At 47.6% G+C, this 15,360-nt stretch overlaps 1 protein-coding gene across 10 annotated transcripts in view; it reads right to left on the reverse strand.

Moving 5' to 3' along the window:
* Positions 1–981: 981 nt before the first annotated feature.
* Positions 982–15,360, reverse strand: part of epb41l3a (erythrocyte membrane protein band 4.1-like 3a) — a 35,468-nt gene continuing 21,089 nt past the window's right edge. For 6 of the 10 annotated variants that reach the window (XM_065948798.1, XM_029281837.2, XM_029281838.2 and 3 more), the window contains 7 exons: positions 12,983–13,078; positions 10,898–11,605; positions 7,457–7,501; positions 7,172–7,270; positions 6,670–6,750; positions 3,461–3,577; positions 982–2,123 (listed from right to left, as the gene is read on the reverse strand). In XM_065948798.1, coding sequence (XP_065804870.1) covers positions 2,118–2,123; positions 3,461–3,577; positions 6,670–6,750; positions 7,172–7,270; positions 7,457–7,501; positions 10,898–11,605; positions 12,983–13,078 — 1,152 coding nt within the window. In that variant the 3' untranslated portion in view covers positions 982–2,117. The remainder of the gene's footprint in view (positions 2,124–3,460; positions 3,578–6,669; positions 6,751–7,171; positions 7,271–7,456; positions 7,502–10,897; positions 11,606–12,982; positions 13,079–15,360) is intronic. The other 4 variants (XM_029281842.2, XM_020656688.3, XM_065948799.1 and 1 more) reach the window with 4 other exon arrangements.

A 15,360-nucleotide genomic window follows, 5' to 3' on the forward strand; every position in this document is an offset into this window, starting at 1 on the left:
AGCACGTTGAACCTACAATTCTGAATTTTACTGCATTTCCAACATGACAAAAAAGCCTCTTCAACCCACGCCCAAAACTCAACAGGAAGTCTACAAATCACATCGCCATCAAACAGGAAGTGGCTGTAACTCTTAAATACTTTGTCTGATCTTCTTGAAATTACATTGCTATGATCAGGGTTGGCCTCTGAACACATTGACATAACAATAGTCAACTTTAACCATAGCGCCCTCTAATGCAAGGACTAAGCACTACATCATATATACTTTGTCTGATCTGCTTAAAATTTCTCAGGTATGTTCAGGGTTGGCCTCTGGACACAATGACAAAACAATAATAAAGTTTACAATAGTCAACTTCAACCATAGCGTCCCCTACTGCAAGGACTAAGTACTACATCCTATACACAATGCTCAATTTCCTCCACATTTCATAGCTATCGTGACAGTGCCAGCCATAACTGCTCTACGTCCAAATTTTGTGTTCTTCATTACGTTGCCTATTTCAACATGCCAGTACTACGACGTTTACACAAATTGAACTGCACGGCCTGCTGCTTAGCCACGTTCCGCTGCTGCTGCACTCCCGCAGTCGCAACACACCCCGACATGCACAGGGGTGCGAGGGCCCTTCATCACCGCTTGCGGTTTTAATTGAATTTGTTGTTTGACTTTGTGCTTTTATTGTAGTCTGTGTTCAGTCTATGACTCTAATTATGTTGGGAAATGCAGCGATGGCAAGAAATCCCTGTCTGCGTTGCTGTTCGGGAATTGGATATGGCCGGGGTCATGATCCTGCTCAAGTCTCCAACCTCACGCTGGAATGTACCGCTGAACAAAAATCCCCCAGGAGATGGAAATGCACAGGGATGGCTCTTGTGCATTGTGTTTCTCCCTCCAACAGAGGTCATAGTTCACGACACAACTCTAATAATATGTTTATTGGAAAGTGGTAGCGGTAAGCGACTCACAGACGGCTCGTTGGTTATTTTCTCTTTATTAGGTTCAGTGGGTGAAGTTACATTCAGTCAGGTTGAAATTATAAAGAAAATGAAACAGGATTATTTAAAAAGTGACACCAGGGGCGTGGTCAATGTGTATAATTATAAGAGGGGGCGTGGTCAATGTGTATAATTATAAGAGGGGGCGTGGTCAATGTGTCATCAAGCTAACCTGTGAAAAGGAGCGTCACAAACTCAGATTTATGAGAATACATTCAAAGAAGTCCAATCATTGAATTTGTTTGTAATATTATTTCTACTAGCTCAGTCCATATATGGGTACTTGTTTTCTTCTGGTCGTTGGCTGTTTCATGGGGGCGTGGTCAAAGTGGAATATTACAATATGAGGAATGGTCAGAGCTGGGCACACTTCTGTTTGCTGTTAAATTTAGAATTCATTTTTGAGGTTGACTTTCATTTGAAAAATGAAAAACAGAACATTTAACTTCCGTTAAATGTGGTTTCCGTTACATTAAGAACATATGTGAAGAGGTGGTTTACATGGTCAGATCAACACTTTATATAGAAGGGATTAATGGTTTACAGAATCACAGATGAACTGTGCCCACCTCTGGGAACGGATAACAATGTGGGCGTGGTCAGTGATCAAACAAACAAACAGAATCAAAAAAATCAACTAAAAAGACATGAGAGAAATGATTCACAACACGATGGCAGAATGGCACAGAACTATTGCATTATGGGTATGCTACAAAGTTAGTTCTGACATTGTTAGCATTTAGCATTTCTGACTTCTGTTGGAGTGATGAAAAATGTTTCCTGAATATTTCATGAAGCCGTTTCCTCCAATCACAAACACTCGTTTACCAAACAGCTGCATTTGGTTCATCTCTGTCTTAAGTGTGACATCACAAATGAAGCTCTCAACTAAATCTAATCTCATTATCAAGCTAACGCTAACTGAAGCTAATACTGACCCCACCTCTCAGACAGACAGGTGCTTCTTTATGTGTGTGTGTGTGTGTGTGTGTGTGTGTGTGTGTGTGTGTGTGTGTGAGTGTGTGTGTGTAGGTGAGCATGCATGTGTACAGGTCAAATAGTGTCTTAGGTTGTAGTCTGAACTACAACTCCCATGAAGCAGCAGCACCTGTAGAATCAGTCCTGAAAGAGAGACAGAGACACCGTTAGACCATGGAAACAAAATGGAATATTTTACATCTACTATTCATTCAATGATAAATAAACGCTGTTTATAAAAGTTTAACCAATAAATCAATCAAGTGGAATAATCGTTCATCTTTAAAACACCTGACAGGTGAAGAATAACTTCCAGGTTCATTTTTAACACATTTTGTTTCTCATTTTTAAGAAACACATTTTATTTCTTTCTATTGATCAAGTGATTGATTTATCTGCCTTTTTTTCATCGTCACACAGGAAATGAAAGCAAACACTCTAATCTGACCAATCGATGAGCCCGATTTATCAGGATAGCACTGTATAGCACATTAGCATGTTAGCACAACAGATTAGCATGTAAGCAAGCCTTAAAAGACGGTTGCAGATGTCAGCATGGCATTTGGAATGAATGTGTTTAAAGATGCATAGCAGGGGGTTGGTACTCTTCTCCTCACAAGTGCCCTACATGATGTCACAGGATTACTATTTACATAGCATGTTAGCTTAGCATTTATTGCAAGACATTATGATGTGTTGATTGATCAACGCTCCATAGGATTGTTTCATCAATGTTCAGCTGACTGAACAGGATGGCTGCATGCTCCTAACCAATCAGAAGCTGTCCTTCTCTTCCTGTGTTCTATCCAATCAGAAGCTGTCCTTCTCTTCCTGTGTTCTAATCAATCAGAAGCTGTCCTTCTCTTCCTGTGTTCTATCCAATCAGAAGCTGTCCTTCTCTTCCTGTGTTCTAACCAATCAGAAGCTGTCCTTCTCTTCCTGTGTTCTATCCAATCAGAAGCTGTCCTTCTCTTCCTGTGTTCTAATCAATCAGAAGCTGTCCTTCTCTTCCTGTGTTCTATCCAATCAGAAGCTGTCCTTCTCTTCCTGTGTTCTATCCAATCAGAAGCTGTCCTTCTCTTCCTGTGTTCTATCCAATCAGAAGCTTGGGCGTCCTGATCGTTGAAGTTGAAGATACTGCATTCATGTGGTACTGGACACATCGGGAAGTGAACACCTGAGAACAATGAGGCGACATGCCCACTTGACGTCAGAATGGTCGTTGTTAATGTTAAGATACTTTTTATGAATTCACCTAAAATACAACTTTTGCTAAAATACAACTCTTGACAGAGACTTTCACACATCTTCTTCGTAGCATCCTTTTGTCGTTACAAAGTTCCAACTTTTCGAACTGAAATCCCGTGAACGCAAACTGGGACCATCAGAGGAGCACATGAATGCAGCAATAGACCCATTATTGTGAATGTTGCCATGCAGCAGCCAATCCGTTTCCAGCATCCAGTGACCCTCAGTGTTACCTGTGATGTCACTATAACCTGATCAGGTGACACTTCGGTTTCTTTATGGACGACCACACGTGTGACGGACAGCTCAGGATGCTGCCGCCGCGCCTCGCTGAGCGCCGCTGCAAGAGCCTTTAACAGAAACACCAGGTCAAAGGTCAACACCTAACTCCAACCCAGGTCAAGGGTCAGCACCTGTCCCAGGTTAATCCAGGTCTGTAACAGGTTAATCCAGGTCTGTCCCAGACAGCTCTGGTTCTTTTTCCTGACATTTTTAGGGACCGAAGCACTGACAACTGCGTAGGACCCTCTTGAAACCCAAGGAATTATTATTTTTCTTCTTCCTCCACTTTAAACGCGATTTTGAGGGCCTGAACGTGCGCAAAAACTCACCAAACTTTCCAAGGTCATCAGGTCTCGCAAAAAATTTGATTTTGATCAAAATGGCCTCCCTATAGAGGGTTTTTTCACGTACACTCACGAAAATTGGTACGCATATTAAGCTTCTCGGGACGGACTAAAAATCCTGTTGCAGCGTTTCAAAAAACCCAACAGGAAGTCCACAAATTCAAGTTGAATTTCACAAAAACGGCCCAAAATCGCAGATTTCAGCCTTCCGATTTGAAGAATCTTGCCCGAGGGCGCTCATCCCATCGGCGCAAACTCAGTGTCAGTGCGTTCTAGACAGGATCAGTATATCTCGTTGTGCTCTGCACGTTATTTTGTCAAAGGGCGTGGCCGTGGCGTGCGTTAGAACTTTTTTGTGCGTTTTGGTAACTTGCCAAAAAAGTAAATTGAAATATCTCTGCCATGCAGTGTTCAATCATATTAAAATTTCATATTAAAATTTCTCATACATGATACATGAAGGGACCCGCCCTGAACACATCCATGATTGAAATGTTTTGCTTAGTCACAGCGCCACCTGTTGACAACAGGAAGTTACTGCTTCTCAGTTAGCATTAGCCATTGCTACAACGTAGCTCATTTCCCGCTCAGAATTGGTGGGGACCATTCAAACACTTTGGCCATACAACACTTTCAAGCTCAAACACCTACGTCCAACACTCTCGCCAAACAGATGCATCATTCGCCGTCAAACAGGAAATGGTTGTAACTCTCATACTTTGTCTGATCTGCCTCAAATCACACAGGTGTAATGAGGGTTGGCCTCTGAACACATTGACATAACAATAGTCAACTTTAACCATAGCGCCCCCTCCTGCAAGGAGTAAGTACTACATCCTATATACTTTGTCTGATCTACTTCAAATTACACATGTATGATCAGGGTTGGCCCCTGAAAACATAGACATAACAATAGTCAATTTTAACCATAGCGCCTCCTACTGCAAGGAATAAGTACTACACAATGCTCAATTTCCTCCATATTTCATAGCTATTGTTGGGCCACGCAGGTTTAGGACAGTCAAACAATGGACTTGGGCCTGCACCTCTGTTTGAAGCCTCATTTGAGTTATTCACTGAGATCACAAAGAGGCCTAAAAGGACTCTTAATCCCAGAATCCCCTGCGGTACTTCACACCTACGCGTGAAGTAAGGGGGGGACCGGAACCTCTCTCTCCTCATTGGAGGGGACCTGAGGTAGACCCCCCATGGAGCAGGCCAGGCTACAAAGCTCCAAGACTTCCATTGTTCTTTCTCTTTCCACGCGCTGACTTCAAGTGTTCGGAGACACAAGCTCACCTCCTGTTTCCTGCAACCGTCTTCCTTTGTTTTAAGTTTTTTTGGCGCGCAGGTAATCCGCGGCCGGCAGTGTTCTAAATTCCGAGCTCGGATTGTCCAGTGAACGCATCTCAGTTTCTCGGAGAGCGTCAGACTATAACAGATTATCAGAAAGATAACGGTCTTATTCCGTCCTGCAACGAAAGGACATCAAAGGACATCTTTCCACTCGACGGAGAACCAACGAAGCCGCTCTCGCCGTAAGGGACCCTCGCCACCATCAGACGCCTCTGCACCAGGACGGACAGAAGATCTGCTCCATCACCGGACTCTTTTCCTTTCACCAATCGCGGACAAAGCGATTCACAAGTGAGGCTTAATTAGGTCTGGGCAGAATTAGCTTTAGAGAGTGTTTTTAACAATTGTTGATCGAAGCAGAAACTGTAATTTTTATCTTTGTTGGACCTGCGTCCTGAGTTTTAACTGTTTAAAACTCTTGTTGTTATTTCGGACCGCTGCGTCCTATATGTGTTTAGCGTAACAGCGTTATAACCGGGTATTACTCTTCTGATCAGAAAGGCCAGTGTAAGCCGTATTAACCTGAATTCGGCTATTGGTTTGTTTCTGTGAATGAAGGTAATTACTCCGAGTTGTGGCGCGGGAGTCGGACTGTGATCCGGCCTCTTCAGGCACGCATTTCTCTTTTATTCTCTTTTATTTCCCCTTCTATGAACACACACACACACACACACACACACACACACACACACACACACACACACACACACACACACACACACACACACACACACACACACACACACACACACACACACACACACACACACACATACCTTCCACAAGCCTTTGCTTGATAATGTTTGTTGCTTAGGTTAGTTTATAATAGTTATTTGTTTGATTAAGTTCATTGATTTTGGATTGATGTTCTTTGTTTAAATAAATTCTGTTATAATTTAAGACAGCAGTTGTTTGTGGTTACTGGTGTATTTACATTGTGATATAAGCTGAGAAGGCTTTGTGTACGGATTTCACGCCTTCATTAAATATAGTTATTCATTATTAATAATATTAGTAATTAAATAACTAATGTGAGACTGATTTGAGTGATATTTTGGTTATATTTACCTGATTACAGGTTGGTGCCCCAAAACGAGATTAAACATAATTTAATGATATTTTATTTATATTATTAATAATTAAGTATAATTATTAAAGAATATAACCAAAGTTGACTTGATACAACCCCAACACTATCATGACAGTGCCAGCCTGAACTCCTCTACGTCAAAATTTTCTGTGATCTTCCTTACGCTGCCTATTTCAACATACCATAGTATGACTTTTACACAAATCGGACTGCACGGCCTGCTGCTTAGCCACGTTCCGCTGCTGCTGCACTCCCGCGGTCGCAACACACCCCGACATGCACAGGGGTGCGAGGGCCCTTCATCACCGCTTGCGGTTTTTATTTTAATTACTTTCTGTGTTTTAAATGCTCTAAGTGTTTTAGACGGTACCTGGTCGTGGTCGATTTCTGTGTCCCCAGAAATCACGATTCTCTTCTCGATTCGGGTTTCTGAAATTCCTCCTTTAACCATCTGTGGACAAAATCAGGAGCAGAGTCAGGATCAGGATTCAAATCAGGATTATACTCAGGATTATACTCAGGATCAGGATTCAAATCGGGATCAGGATTATACTCAGACTCAGGATTAAAATCAGGATCAGGATTATACGCAGGATCAGAATTATACTCAGGATCAGGATTAAAATCAGGATCATACTCAGGATCAGGATTAAAATCAGGCACAGGATTAAAATCAGGATCAGGATTAAAATCAGGATCAGGATTATACTCAGGATCAGGATCAGGATTAAAATCAGGATCAGGGTTATACTCAGGATCAGGATTAAAGTCAGGATCAGGATTGTACTCAGGATCAGGATCAGGGGTTTGGTCTCATTCTGTCATTAAGATTTAATAAACATCAGCATGGTTACCACGGTGATTGTTGTTACCTTGGTGATGTGCGTAGTGGTGCTGGTGTTGGGGGTCTCTGCAGTGAAGGTCTGGGAGCTCAGCAGCAGACCTGCAGAGGAATCAGAGTCTGTCCGACACTGAAGCACACACACACACACACACACACACACACACACACACACACACACACATTGATTGTGTATTTTTGTGATGATGATGTCAGCAGTTAAAATTCATCTGGAAGTTATTTGATCTGACGGTCCTTGAAGGCACCACGTTTGTTCTGATGATAAATTAGTTTAATAATAATGAAGCTTTCTTACCCCCGGAGCTTCATAGGTCAGAGTTTTCCTCATCACTGGGACCTCCTGAGAGCAAACACAGATCATGAACAGATTATTTATATCATGAAATAAGAATCCAAAAACCAAAGACTCATAATCTCAGAGGAGGGCACTCCCTCCTCCTCAATGTAAATCCTGCAGCAATAACAGGAAAGAGGATTATTGGATCCCTGGAGTGGAGGAAAAGTTGGGCTAGGCTACCAGGGCTGGGCTAACTGGGCTAGGTTAACTGGGCTGGGCTAACTGGGGCTGGGTTACTTGGGGCTGGGTTAACTGGGGATGGATTACATGGGGCTGGGTTAACTAGGCTGGGTTAACTGGGCTGGGTTAACTGGGCTGGGCTAACTGGGCTGGGTTAACTGGGTTGGGTTAACTGGGCTGGGCTAACTGGGCTGGGTTAACTGGGCTGGGTTAACTGGGTTGGGTTAACTGGGGATGGATGACTTGGGGCTGGGTTAACTGGGGATGGATTACATGGGGATGGATTACATGGGGCTGGGTTAACTGGGCTGGGTTAACTGGGCTGGGTTAACTGGGCTGGGTTAACTGGGCTGGGTTAACGGGGCTGAGCTAACTGGACTGGGTTAACTGGGCTGGGTTAACTGGGGATGGATTACATGGGGCTGGGTTAACTGGGCTGGGTTAACTGGGACTGGGTTAACTGGGCTGGGTTAACTGGGCTGGGTTAACGGGGCTGGGTTAACTGGACTGGGTTAACTGGGCTGGGTTAACTGGGGATGGATTACATGGGGCTGGGTTAACTGGGCTGGGTTAACTGGGACTGGGTTAACTGGGTTGGGTTAACTGGGGATGGATTACTTGGGGCTGGGTTAACTGGGCTGGGTTAACTGGGCTGGGTTAACTGGGCTGGGTTAACGGGGCTGGGCTAACTGGACTGGGTTAACTGGGCTGGGTTAACTGGGGATGGATTACATGGGGCTGGGTTAACTGGGCTGGGTTAACTGGGACTGGGTTAACTGGGTTGGGTTAACTGGGGATGGATTACTTGGGGCTGGGTTAACTGGGCTGGGTTAACTGGGTTGGGTTAACTGGGCTGGGCTAACTGGGCTGGGTTAACTGGGGATGGATTACTTGGGGCTGGGTTAACTGGGGCTGGGTTAACTGGGCTGGGTTAACTGGGGCTGGGTTAACTGGGGCTGGGCTAACTGGACTGGGTTAACTGGGCTGGGTTAACTGGGCTGGGTTAACTGGGGCTGGGTTAACTGGGGCTGGGCTAACTGGGCTGGGTTAACTGGGCTGGGTTAACTGGGGCTGGGTTAACTGGGGCTGGGCTAACTGGACTGGGTTAACTGGGCTGGGTTAACTGGGCTGGGTTAACTGGGGCTGGGTTAACTGGGCTGGGTTAACTGGGGATGGATTACATGGGGCTGGGTTAACTGGGCTGGGTTAACTGGGGATGGATTACTTGGGGCTGGGTTAACTGGGCTGGGTTAACTGGGTTGGGTTAACTGGGCTGGGCTAAGTGGGCTGGGTTAACTGAGCTGGGTTAACTGGGTTGGGTTAACTGGGGATGGATGACTTGGGGCTGGGTTAACTGGGGATGGATTACTTGGGGCTGGGTTAACTGGGCTGGGTTAACTGGGGTTGGGTTAACTGGGGCTGGGTTAACTGGGCTGGGTTAACTGGGCTGGGTTAACTGGGGCTGGGTTAACTGGGGCTGGGTTAACTGGGCTGGGTTAACTGGGCTGGGTTAACTGGGGCTGGGTTAACTGGGGATGGATTACATGGGGCTGGGTTAACTGGGCTGGGTTAACTGGGGCTGGGTTAACTGGGCTGGGTTAACTGGGCTGGGTTAACTGGGGCTGGGTTAACTGGGGCTGGGTTAACTGGGGCTGGGCTAACTGGACTGGGTTAACTGGGGCTGGGTTAACTGGGGCTGGGCTAACTGGACTGGGTTAACTGGGCTGGGTTAACTGGGCTGGGTTAACTGGGGCTGGGTTAACTGGGGCTGGGTTAACTGGGCTGGGTTAACTGGGGCTGGGTTAACTGGGGCTGGGTTAACTGGGCTGGGTTAACTGGGGCTGGGTTAACTGGGGCTGGGTTAACTGGGGCTGGGTTAACTGGGCTGGGTTAACTGGGCTGGGTTAACTGGGGATGGATTACTTGGGGCTGGGTTAACTGGGCTGGGTTAACTGGGGTTGGGTTAACTGGGGCTGGGTTAACTGGGCTGGGTTAACTGGGCTGGGTTAACTGGGGCTGGGTTAACTGGGGCTGGGTTAACTGGGCTGGGTTAACTGGGCTGGGTTAACTGGGGCTGGGTTAACTGGGGCTGGGTTAACTGGGCTGGGTTAACTGGGGCTGGGTTAACTGGGGCTGGGTTAACTGGGGCTGGGTTAACTGGGCTGGGTTAACTGGGCTGGGTTAACTGGGGCTGGGTTAACTGGGGATGGATTACATGGGGCTGGGTTAACTGGGCTGGGTTAACTGGGCTGGGTTAACTGGGCTGGGTTAACTGGGGCTGGGTTAACTGGGGCTGGGTTAACTGGGGCTGGGCTAACTGGACTGGGTTAACTGGGGCTGGGTTAACTGGGGCTGGGCTAACTGGACTGGGTTAACTGGGCTGGGTTAACTGGGCTGGGTTAACTGGGGCTGGGTTAAGTGGGGCTGGGTTAACTGGGCTGGGTTAACTGGGCTGGGTTAACTGGGGATGGATTACTTGGGGCTGGGTTAACTGGGCTGGGTTAACTGGGGTTGGGTTAACTGGGGCTGGGTTAACTGGGCTGGGTTAACTGGGCTGGGTTAACTGGGGCTGGGTTAACTGGGGCTGGGTTAACTGGGCTGGGTTAACTGGGCTGGGTTAACTGGGGCTGGGTTAACTGGGGATGGATTACATGGGGCTGGGTTAACTGGGCTGGGTTAACTGGGGCTGGGTTAACTGGGCTGGGTTAACTGGGGCTGGGTTAACTGGGGCTGGGTTAACTGGGGCTGGGCTAACTGGACTGGGTTAACTGGGGCTGGGTTAACTGGGGCTGGGCTAACTGGACTGGGTTAACTGGGCTGGGTTAACTGGGCTGGGTTAACTGGGGCTGGGTTAACTGGGGCTGGGTTAACTGGGCTGGGTTAACTGGGGCTGGGCTAACTGGACTGGGTTAACTGGGGCTGGGTTAACTGGGGCTGGGCTAACTGGACTGGGTTAACTGGGCTGGGTTAACTGGGCTGGGTTAACTGGGGCTGGGTTAACTGGGGCTGGGTTAACTGGGCTGGGTTAACTGGGGCTGGGTTAACTGGGCTGGGTTAACTGGGGCTGGGTTAACTGGGCTGGGTTAACTGGGGCTGGGTTAACTGGGGCTGGGTTAACTGGGCTGGGTTAACTGGGCTGGGTTAACTGGGGCTGGGTTAACTGGGGCTGGGTTAACTGGGGCTGGGTTATGTGGAGCAGGTGTCCGTCTCCGGTGTTACCTCCTGCAGAGGTTCTGAATCTTCGTCATCATCATCACTGTTTTCTGAAGGCTGTGTCTGGTTGGTCGAGCAGAGGGAGGTAGGGCATGGTACAGAGGGGGGAGGGGAGTTTTCTCCAAAGCTCCAACCCCCCTCCTCCTCCTCCTCCTCTGAACGGTCAGAATCCTCATCCTCATGGTAATGATGAAACAGACTCGAGGTGGGTCGGGACACCATGGCAGAATGGATTCTAGTGCTGGGACTGTTGTTAGCGTCCATGCTAGGTAGCAGCTGCTCACTGTGGCTTACTATAAAGTTAGCATTGATGCTATTCTGTTCAGCATCATTAGCCTCTGTGCTCTGATCCTGTCTCACTGCTGCCTCCATGGCTTCCTCCACTGCAGCCTGTGCTAGTACACTGATAGCATCTTCGCTAGCGTAGCTAGCATCATCTTCACTAGTCTGGCTACTAGGCTCGTCATCGCTGACATCATCATCAGTGATGACATGTTTATCTGCTTCACAGTTAACCTGGTTAGCATCATTATCAGCCCAATCATCAGTGAAATCATCATCATGTTCCATGCAGGCCCCTGGTGGAGGGGGTGGGGGCTTTTCAGGGGGCGGACCAACAAGACTTCCTGGTGCTACCTGAGACTGGTCCACCATATGCTGATCCTGGTCACATGGCTCAGTCATCAGGAAGACCGTCTCCACCGTCTCCGACGTCTGAAACAGTAAGTGTGGAAAGGAAATTTCAATCAGCTGTTTTGGGCGGGGCCTCAGGTGAGTCATTATATTCAGTTGATTTTAGGGCCCGGTCACACTCGCAATCCGTACTGTGCCATACTGAAGCGCCCCCCTCCACCCCAGGCCCCCCGCTGACCATCACTTAGGGGTGAAGGGTGCTGAGGCACGGGACGGACTGCCCGTGTGACCACGCCCTCAAAGAGCAATGACATCACTGAAAAGAATTCAGACTCTGTTTATGATGTTAAATAATCAGCTGATACAGACAGACAGGTAGAAAGACAGACAGGTGGACAGATAGACAGACAGGTGGACAGACAAACAGGTAGAAAGACAGACAGGTGAACAGATAGACAGGTAGGAAGACAGACAGGTGGACAGATAGACAGACAGGTGGACAGACAGACAGGTAGAAAGACAGACAGGTGAACAGATAGACAGGTAGGAAGACAGACAGGTGGACAGATAGACAGGTAGGAAGACAGACAGGTGGACAGATAGACAGACAGGTGGACAGACAGACAGGTAGAAAGACAGACAGGTGAACAGATAGACAGGTAGGAAGACAGACAGGTGGACAGATAGACAGGTAGGAAGACAGACAGGTGGACAGATAGACAGGTAGAAAGACAGACAGGTGGACAGACAGACAGGTGGACAGATAGACAGGTGGACAGACAGACAGGTGGACAGAGAGATAGGTGGACAGACAGACAGGTGAACAGATAGACAGGTAGGAAGACAGACAGGTGGACAGATAGACAGGTGGAAAGACAGACAGGTGGACAGACAGACAGGTGGACAGACAGAAAGGTGGACAGATAGACAGGTGGACAGACAGACAGGTGGACAGAGAGATAGGTGGACAGACAGACAGGTGGAAAGACAGACAGGTGGACAGACAGACAGGTGGACAGATAGACAGGTGGACAGACAGACAGGTGGACAGACAGACAGACACGTGGATAGACAGACAGGTGGACAGATAGACAGGTGGACAGACAGACAGGTGGACAGACAGACAGGTGGACAGACAGACAGATAGACAGACAGACAGGTGGACAGACAGACAGGTGGACAGATAGACAGGTGGACAGACAGACAGACAGGTGGATAGACAGACAGGTGGACAGATAGACAGGTGGACAGACAGACAGACAGGTGGATAGACAGACAGGTGGACAGATAGACAGGTGGACAGACAGACAGGTGGACAGACAGACAAACAGACAGGTGGACAGACAGACAGGTGGACAGATAGACAGGTGGACAGATAGACAGACAGACAGGTTGACAGATAGACAGGTGGACAGATAGACAGGTGGACAGATAGACAGGTGGACAGATAAACAGCACCTTCAGGAGGTTGTGTTCTCTGAAAGTTTTTTGATCGCTGGCCGACTTCAGCAGAGCGCTCAGCGCAGGAGACATTTCATCAAGGGTAGGTTTAGGCTGCATACACACACACACACACACACACACACACACACACACACACACACACACAGACGCACAGACGCACACAAAGAAACACACACACACACACACACACACACACACACAGACGCACAGACGCACACAAAGAAACACACACACACACACACACACACACACACACACACACACACACACAGACGCACAGACGCACACAAAGAAACACACACACACACACACACACACACACACAGACGCACAGACGCACAGACGCACACAAAGAAACACACACACACACACACACACACACACACACACACACACACAGACGCACAGACGCACACAAAGAAACACACACACACACACACACACACACAGACGCACAGACGCACACAAAGAAACACACACACACACACACACACACACACAGACGCACAGACGCACACAAAGAAACACACACACACACACACACACACACACACACACACACACACACACACACACACACACAGACGCACAGACGCACACACAAAGACACATTTGTACAGAAAATTTTTAAATTAGTGAGACGGGGAAAATCTTAAATTCTCAGTAGGAAAACTCAGCCAAACTGCAGCCATGCAGGGGGTGAGCTCCTCTCAGGTGAGATCCTCACAGGTGAGCTGCTCTCAGGTGATATCCTCACAGGTGAGCTGCTCTCAGGTGATATCCTCACAGGTGAGCTCCTCTCAGGTGAGATCCTCTCAGGTGAGAGCCTCACAGCTGAGCAGCTCTCAAGTGAGATCATCACAGGTGAGCTCCTCTCAGGTGAGATCCTCTCAGGTGAGAGCCTCACAGCTGAGCTGCTCTCAGGTGAGATCCTCACAGGTGAGCTCCTCTCAGGTGAGATCCTCTCAGGTGAGATCCTCTCAGGTGAGCTGCTCTCAGGTGAGCTGCTCTCAGGTGAGCCACACACATTCAGGAGGGATAAGTGCCTGTTGATCTTTTTTTAATTGAATCTGATTTAATTGAATCTGATCCAGTGATGGGCGGAGCTTACTACAACCAGCCAAACAGAAAAAGGTTGCTGATGTCACTTTGTTTGGGCCTCACACCTGCAGTTACCACCTTTCACCACAGGGGGCACCAGACATAAATTATGTGGAATTCAAACCAGCTGAGAAGCATCGCAAAGGCAATATAACCAATCAGAGCAAAGCCCCAGCCAAAAACAGTGATGCATTCTGGGTGAAAAATAAAACCTGGAGCTGTATCTGAAATCACTCGAACTGATAAATGTTATATTCATTAATATGGATTTTAAATATGATCTGTTTCTAAATTATAATAAATAATAATGTGTTTTATAGAAATAGAGTTTTATTATTTATGTTAATAAAGTTCATCACATTATTTATACAAATTATTATTATATTTATTTTAATCTGACTTTAAGATTTCAGACACAATAAAAGACCAGATTTTAAAAACTGTTTAAACTGATCACCTGACCTCCTGATCACCTGACCTCCTCCTGATCACCTGACCTCATGATCACCTGACCTCCTCCTGATCACCTGACCTCCTGATCACCTGACCTCCTGATCACCTGACCTCCTCCTGATCACCTGACCTCCTGATCACCTGACCTCCTCCTGATCACCTGACCTCCTGATCACCTGACCTCCTGATCACCTGACCTCCTCCTGATCACCTGACCTCCTGATCACCTGACCTCCTCCTGATCACCTGACCTCATGATCACCTGACCTCCTCCTGATCACCTGACCTCCTGATCACCTGACCTCATGATCACCTGACCTCCTGATCACCTGACCTCCTGATCACCTGACCTCCTCCTGATCACCTGACCTCATGATCACCTGACCTCCTCCTGATCACCTGACCTCCTGATCACCTGACCTCCTGATCACCTGACCTCCTCCTGATCACCTGACCTCATGATCACCTGACCTCCTCCTGATCACCTGACCTCCTGATCACCTGACCTCCTGATCACCTGACCTCATGATCACCTGACCTCCTCCTGATCACCTGACCTCCTGATCACCTGACCTCCTCCTGATCACCTGACCTCCTCCTGATCACCTGACCTCATGATCACCTGACCTCATGATCACCTGACCTCCTCCTGATCACCTGACCTCCTGATCACCTGACCTCCTCCTGATCACCTGACCTCCTGATCACCTGACCTCCTGATCACCTGACCTCCTGATCACCTGACCTCCTCCTGATCACCTGACCTCATGATCACCTGACCTCCTCCTGATCACCTGACCTCCTGATCACCTGACCTC

This window comes from Labrus bergylta, chromosome 20, assembly GCF_963930695.1.
Source record: "Labrus bergylta chromosome 20, fLabBer1.1, whole genome shotgun sequence".
In the NCBI taxonomy this organism is placed as follows: domain Eukaryota; kingdom Metazoa; phylum Chordata; class Actinopteri; order Labriformes; family Labridae; genus Labrus; species Labrus bergylta.